Source organism: Mandrillus leucophaeus, unplaced genomic scaffold, assembly GCF_000951045.1.
Source record: "Mandrillus leucophaeus isolate KB7577 unplaced genomic scaffold, Mleu.le_1.0 Scaffold575, whole genome shotgun sequence".
Lineage (NCBI taxonomy): Eukaryota > Metazoa > Chordata > Mammalia > Primates > Cercopithecidae > Mandrillus > Mandrillus leucophaeus.
Window position 1 is genome coordinate 780503 of NW_012106197.1, and position 7812 is coordinate 788314.

General features: G+C 58.8%; 1 protein-coding gene across 2 annotated transcripts in view; it reads left to right on the plus strand.

Annotated features, from left to right (window-relative positions):
• Positions 1-1843: 1843 nt before the first annotated feature.
• LOC105552792 overlaps positions 1844-7812 on the plus strand; it is a 9378-nt gene continuing 3409 nt past the window's right edge. The window contains exons 1-2 of one of the 2 annotated variants that reach the window (XR_001008073.1): positions 1844-1968; positions 7097-7245. Coding sequence is in view for 1 of the 2 variants with exons in the window: in XM_011998544.1 (XP_011853934.1) it covers positions 4131-4142; positions 7097-7245 (161 nt within the window). In the remaining variant the exon portion in view is untranslated. Of the gene's footprint in view, positions 1969-4050; positions 4143-7096; positions 7246-7812 lie in introns of those variants that run through there. The other variant, XM_011998544.1, reaches the window with a different exon arrangement.

The window sequence follows — 7812 nt, forward strand, 5'->3', positions numbered from 1 at the left end:
TGGAATCCCAAACACCCACCACAGCCCCTGCGGGTCCCCGAGAAGTGCAGGATCCCCACGCTGCTGGGATTCTAGTACAATGCTGTGTCCAGCCCACATGGGGGACCTGGCTCAGTGACTTTTTTTAGGTGAAATAGTAGTTAGTCAACATCCTAAAATCTGGATATGCTTCCTAAAAATTCAGCTTTGAGGCGTCTATGGAAAAAGTTTGCCCAGAGCAGCTGTGAGCCCTCGCTCAGCACCAGCCGCCCGTGGACATGGCTGCATCTCACTTTGCCACAGACCCCACCACTCCCTGTTCTCCCCAACGCTGAGCCAGATGAATAACGGACTCTGCAGCTAAAGTTCATTCCTAGAACGCCTGGCTTAGGCAAAGTCCCAGCCCCAGACATGGCTCCAGAGGTAATCTGCCTCCTTGCCTCCCAGGTCAGCTGCCAGCCCAGCTGCTGACCCCCAAGGTCTCACGAGGTGGGTGCAACGCTGCCTTCTGGTATACCCTCCCACCTTGTGCTTTGTGGCAGGAGAGTCTGCAGTTACAGGAGCTTCGGTCCCCCCAGGGCTCATTCACTCAGACCAAACATTGCTGCAGCCCAGGGACCCCTCGGGAGGGTGTGGGTGCTAGCAGGCAACACTGTGTACCCATCAAGCTGGGCATGGGGAGGGCAGCTGGGGGGGGAGGTCTGGGCTGCTGGGGCCTGGGATGCTGCTTCAGTAGGGCGGCCACACTGAGCCAGGCATCCGCCGGAGTCCCCTGAGAAGTTGTGGCCTGTCCAGTGTGTGGAGCCTCGACGGAGCACCATGGATGCGAAAGGCACCCCCTCCCCACACTGGGACTCACCCCCTCCCCACCCTGGGACTCGCTCCTCCCCTCCCCACGCAGGGGCCTGAGCTCCACCATGTGTCCCAATGGCTCCAGGCACCAAGGGCCTTGTCTGCTGAGAGGGCTCAGACAGGAGGTGGGCTGGGCGGCGATGTGCGCGGGGGCAGGCGTGTCCCCTGGCACCGAGAGAAGGTCACAGTGGAGCTGAGAAGGTGCAGCCTCCGCACTCGGGCCTCAGCCTTGCGGCCCAGGAGAAGAGAGTCAAAGACCGGCGTCCCTGGAGCACGGGACCTCCCAGGCTGCTGGGGGGGAGACAGAGCCTGCAGATCCCTCCTCACGCCCCCTCCAGGAAGACGAGGAAGCCTGGGCTGCAGGCTGGTGGCCGCTGTGTCCTGGGCCCCCTCCAAGCACAGAGAAGCCCCAAGCAGGGGCAGGGCAAGGAGGGCGCTGGTCTCTCTGGCGCTCGCAGTGAGCTGGTCGCAGAGTCCTCCGCCGGTGCAGCTGAGCAGGTGGCGAGGGGGTTCTTGCGGAGAAGCAGAGACCGCCCCACGCAGGCGTCTCACCACGGACATGGGCGAGCGCTTCAGCTGGGAACATTTTTCTTTACCAAGGATGTCATGACTGGCTCACTAGTGGTTAATAGCACCCAGTTCAACAGTGACTTTACAATGTGATCACTGGGCCCCTTCCAGATGGCCCAGCCGTAGACGGCTCCCCTTCTCAAGGGGGGGCGGCCCCTGGGAGCCAGCAGGCCTCATGGGGAGCAGCCACCACCAGCCTCAGGAGCCCTGGGCCAAGCGTTCACCTTCATGGCGGATTTCAGGGAAGGGCCCTGGGCCTGACCCCTGGGCTCGGGGACGGCGCCTGCGTGCCACCGTGAGAGCAGGGCCAGGGTGCTTCAGGAGCTGTGCTTTAGGCGGGTGGAAGCCCCCAGAGTGGCCATGCAAAGGGACGCAGTGCTCAGCACTTGCCAACTCCTGCGCATACCGGGCCCGGGTCCAGGTTCTCGGTCCTGCGTCTGGCGGCCCCACACCCTGGGCTCCCGGGAGGCTCGAAGGACAGCGCTGGGTGATGCCGCACACGGGGAAGGCTCAGCCTGCGCTGCTGCTGCGACTGTGAGGACGCCGGTTCGCCGTCACAGAGCCCAGGTCCAGGGGCGCAGGACGGGGCTGGCGCAGGAGGCTACGAGGCAGCGCGCGGAGGGGATGCGGCGGGCGGGACTCCTGGGCTAGGAGGCGGCTGAGCCGGGCAGCCGGAGCCCTGCAGCCTGGACGACCGCCTCTGATGGGGTCGGGGTGGCGGGTGCAGGAAAGTCCACCCAGAACCTCCTGCCACAGGATCGGCCGGAGCCCACTGCACTGGGGTCGCTCAGGAAAGAGGAAGAAATGCAAACGCCTCGGCGTGGGGCAAGTGCATTCTCCCAAATTCCGCCTCCCTCTGGCTGATTATGCAGATAGTGCAAACTCGACCTGCAAACTCCGAAACAGTGGGAATCGGAATGCGCTCCCCGCGACCTTGCAGCGCCCTCAGGCCCGGCCAGCACGTGGCGCCCTGACGTCCCTCCGCGCACATGTCAGAATGAAGGGCCTGGAGGCACCTTTCGAAGCCCTAGGCCGGTGTTTTGATTGTTGGTTGCTTTGGCTTCTCAGCTCCCTCCTCCCGTGTGTCCAGAGCAGGTGGAGGATCCCCGGGGCGCTCACGCATAGGACCTGGGGAGACCACCAGGGGCTTTACAAAACCGCAGTCCGGCTGGAGACGCCCTCCTGGGGTCATTCCTTTCCCCCCCACCCCTCCTAGATCATTCCTTTCCCCCCACCCCTCCTGGGGTCACTCCTTTCCCCCCACCCCTCCTGGGGTCACTCCTTTCCCCCCACCCCTCCTGGGGTCACTCCTTTCCGTTTTTAGGTCGCTTCCTCCCATCTGTGCTGCACGCAGCGGCTTTTCTGAAGCAGCTGCTGGTTCCCACTGGCGTCTTCCACCCTCGTTGCCTGAGCGACCTCTTTCCACCTCGTGCATTCTGTGCGCTGGGTCACCTCCTGGGGGGTCGTGAAGCCCAACCCCAGTTCCCAGGGAGCCACAGATCAAGGTGTCCTGAGCACACACCAGGACTCGGGAAATCACAAACAGCTCCCAACCCACTGATGACACCCACAGAACTCCAGTAAAAAAAAAAAAAAAAAACAACTGTGAAGGATAATATAAAAAATACATGTACAGTCTGCTTTATGATAGTAAATGAAATTTTCCCAAAAACTTTCACCTGAAACTATCAATTACTTGGAAACCTCGTAAAGAACCAAGTGAGCCGGGAGATGGGAAAGAATCACGGAGGCTGGCCCTGGCCCGGGCCCTGTTGTCGGCTCCCTGAGGCCTCGAGGGATGGAGCCTGAGAGAGGAGCCCTGTCCAGGACAAAGCCCGGGGGCTTCACTTTATGCATAGACCTGATGGCGCCGGGGCGGCGGCCGGGACAGTGTTTCTGGGTGTGGCTAGGAGGGTGTTTCCGGATGAGACTGGCATCGGAATTGGTGGACGGGGTGACACCCGCGTGCTGGGCATCATCCAATCCTCTGACGGCCTGAAGGGGCCTCGGTGGAGGAAGGAGGAATGGCCCCTGCTCTCCTGCCTTCCTGCTTGCTCCAGGACGCCTCATCTCACCGTCTCTAGGCCAAGGTCTGAAATTTACACCAACCTCCCTCAGAGTCGGGCTGACTGACACCGCAGGCTTTCCTGAGTCCCACACGGCAGATCCCGAGACCTCTTAGCGCCTGTCACTACAAGAGCCAGCTCCTCACAATAAATACGTAAATCTATGTATGGGCCGGGCAGAGAGACCCTAAGCATTTCTGTGTCTGCCTCGAGTGTGTCTGCATCGTCGTTTTGTGATAGACACTTCGCCTGCGTTAAGTGCAGAGGCCGCCATTCCTGAGACACAGGCCTGGGCAAAACCAGGGACTCCCAGATGCCCCAACGCCCCTGCCAGACACTGGCTCCCTCCCACCCACGCAGCTTCCTGGGAGCAACCATCGAAAGAAGAAAAACAGTCCTGTGGGGGCTGAGGGCGGAGGAGACGCAGCCGGCTGCCCTCCAGATTCCTATGCTGGCAACAGCTGCCCGCCGGACAGACAGCTCTGCCAGGGACGGTGCCCAGACAGAGGGCAGCGCGTCTTTCTGGGACTGAACCGACGCCAAGCGTGCGTGTCACCAAGCCCATATAACAGAGAGCGGCAGGCGAGATACAGGCGTGTGCATCCCGGAAGGGGACAGGCTGAGGACCCTCGGCAGACGGGAAAACCCGCCGGTCGCTGAGAAATGGTGGGAAAAGTAAGCTCTTTGTGATGTGACAGGCGCTGTCCTTGCTTGAGAGATTGGCGCTGCATTTGGGGACCCCCAAAATGTGAACAGAGTACGTGAGATATCTGGCACAATACGTGAGCCCACCTGCATTTCGCTGGGGGAATTAAACTTTGTGATTTTGTTTTCCACTGGGATTCCTGACGTCAACGCCTTCAGGTGGACAGTGTCTCCGTCACCTGCCTCCCAACGCACGTCGTTGTCTGTTGTTGTCGTTGTTGTTTTGTTTTGTTGTTGTTGTTGTTGTTGTTGAGATGGAGTCTCACTCTGTCGCCCAGGCTGGAGTGCAGTGGTGCAATCTCCGCTTACTGCAAGCTCCCTCTCCCGGGTTCACGCCATTCTCCTGCCTCAGCCTCCAGAGTACCTGGGACTGCAGGTGCCCACCACCACGCCCAGATAATTTTTTGTATTTTTAGTAGAGAGGGGTTTCACCATATTAGTCAGGATGGTCTGGATCTCCTGACCTCATGATCCGCCCACCTCGGCCTCCCAAAGTGCTGGGATTACAGGCGTGAGCCACCGCGTCCGGCCGCATGTCTGTTTTTTCTGTCTCTGCTAGTTTGCTGGTTCTCCCTTTTGCTGCTGGTTTGTTTTCATCCCATGAGGGTTTAAAGGGCTGCCTTTGGAGGCTAAGCATCCTAAGAGCCAAAGCTCTAACGCCCACGCTGCTCTCTGAAGCCCCCGCCAAGTACAGCCAGGTCTCAGCTGTCAGATGTTTTCCAGCTGTTAACTTGGTTTGAATCTGACACCAGCCCCGGCTTCACTCCGGGCGGCGTCTGTCCAGACACCAGAGGAGGCACGAAGTTCCAGGGAAGCAACTGGGCAGGGTCCGTGCATCCCACCCTCCTCATTGGCTGAGTTTCCACTCATTGAATTTGCGCCAGCGTCCTCAGCACAGGCAGGATGGCTGAGTTCAGTCCCTTCATGATCAACTTTGCATGTCTAAGTTTCTGGAACAAAGAGCATGGCATCGATGAGCAATTTCTGTGGCCCTCCAGGGGCAGCTCCCCAGCAACGCGCCCAGCACCCACATCACAACAGGCTGCGCAGGCCGCAGTGTCCGCACCTCTGCAGCTGGAAGCCCCCAGCCAGGGGTCACATCAAGCTCCTGGAAGGAGTCCCCAGCCCCTGTTCCCTGCAGCCTGAGCTGAGCTCCAGAAGGCAGCCTCGCCCTCTCCACCTGAAGCAGGTGACGTGTTTGCAGCAAACGAGCCGGCGGGTCTTAGCTGCCTGGTTTTCCCCTCGGGCCACACTCCTGCTGCCCGTGTTCCTCCCCAGCAAGAGAGAAGCGTGGGGGGTGGGGAAAGAGAAATGCCTCCAAGGCCAAGCAAGGCCAAAGTGAAGAACAAAGTGCCCTGAGGGAGCCAGCCAGGGCTGCAGAAATGGCGCCGTCCACCCGATAGGCCCCGAGGAGCTTGCCGGATAGCGGCTTAGGGGCTCAGGCGGCCCCAGAACAGTGGATGCCTCGTTCATTTGGAGACCCGATGCCTTGCACCCCGAAACGTGGCTCTGGCTCCCTTGTGTAAACCCTATCCTCAAGCACAGAGCAGGGCTGTCCACAGAGACCTGGGGCCAGGCCAGGGCAGGCACCGCCCAGGGACCCAGGCTCCACACCTCCCAGGGAGAGCTGACCCGGAGCAAGCGGGCTCCAGTAAAGGCTGCTGCTGTTGGCACTTGCCCTTTGTCATGGACATTCTTTAGTTGTTTGTTTGTTTGAGACGGAGTCTGTCACCCAGGCTGGAGGGCAGTGGTGCAATCTCACCTCACTGCAACCTCCACCTCCCGGGTTCAAGCGATTCTCCTACCTCAGCCTCCCAAGTAGCTAGGATTACGGGTGCCCGCCACCAATCCTGGCTAATTTTTGTATTTCTTGTAGAGATGGGGTTTCACCATGTTGGCCAGGCTGGTCTCTTAACTCCTGAGCTCAAGTGATCTGCCAGCCTCAGCCTCCCAAACTGCTGGGATTACAGGCGTGAGCCACCACGCCCAGCCTTGGACATTCTTGATGACTGTAGATTGATATTCTAAGACTGCTGGTGTCCTGTAGATGCTGGAATCCAAAATAATTGGAAAGTAAACATTTCAGTCAGCCTCACTTTAGCATATTACATCAAATAGCAGAGCTGAAGTTTTTCAGTATAACCTGCCACATTTAACCCCACTCCCGGGTTTACATATTTCAAACCAAAAGGTACCCAATAACCAAGTGTCAAGAGAGGCCGACTGAGCCGGACATGCTGGCTCACACCTGTAGTACCAGCACTTGGGGAGGCTGAGCCAGGAAGATTGCTTGAGCCCAGGAGCTCAAGACCAGCCTGGGCAACATAGTGAGACCCCATCTCTACAAGATATACAAAAATTAGCCGGGCAGGGTGGTGCACACCTATAGTCCCAGCTTCTCAGGAGGCCGAGGTGGGAGAATCACTTGAGTCCAGGCGGTCAAGGCTGCAGTGAGGGGAGATCGCACCACTGTACTCCAGCCTGGGCGGCGGGAGTGAGACCCTGTCTCAAAAACAAGGGATGGACTCACCTGGCACAGGAGCCACAGCCCCATCTGAGAAACACTCGCCTCGCTGGTGGGACCGCGGATCACCCACACTAACACCCAGAGTTAGAAGTGCATCATTGCTTAGATTTTAAAATGACTAAAAGCCCAAAATGGGATTTGCCCTCCGTTTCTACTTCTGCCAACCCAGGAGACTGTTCCAGAAGGCAGAGTGGGTAGAGTGTTTAGGAGCCAGCCGGGAGCCACCTGAGGCCTGAGTCTCAGAGGGCAGCCTCCGCCATCCCCCATGTGCCAGAAAGGTGGGGACCACAATGCTCCAGGCTGAGATAGCTCCTCTGCCGTCCGGGTGCTGGAGCACACACTCCTCAACGGGAATGGCACAAGGTGGCTGAGCTCTTCTCCACTTTTTATTTTCCAGAACGTGAGTAAAAGCCTCACACTGAAGAATCCTGGAAGGGTAGCATATGATTCAGGTGGGATAAAGATGTTTTGGGAGAAAAAAATCGAGCATCACGCAAGACACCTGCAGAACGAGGACATGAGGGTTCGCAGGAGCGCCCTGAACAAGTGAGTCAGGATGTACAGTGCGTGGGGGACCCCTGTGCCTGAGCCGCACTCGTCACCCAGGGGCAGAGCCCAGCCAGCAGTGTGCCTGGACACAGCCCTAGCCCTCAACCCACCATGAAACCCCTCAGCTCCAGACCTGTGTAAAGAGTCAACCCAGGAGGAAACTGACAGCCTAGTGATCACATTCAGAACAGTAAGTGGGAAATGACAAGACACCACGCTGCTGACCGTGAGACCAGGAGCCCAGATCAAACATAGCTCTCCAGGCAACACCACACCCCAATGCCCACAGCCAGTTCACCCACACCCCAACACCCACACCCACACCCCCTTCACCCACACCCAACCCCCACACCCCCTTCACCCACACCCCAACACCCACACCCCCTTCACCCACACTCCAACACACACACCCCTTCACCCACATCCCAACATCCATACCCTCTTCACCCACACCCTAACACACACACCCCAACGCACACACCCACTTCACCCACACCCCCTTCAACCACACCCCAACACCCACACCCCAATACCCACACCCCAACACATACACCCCAACATACA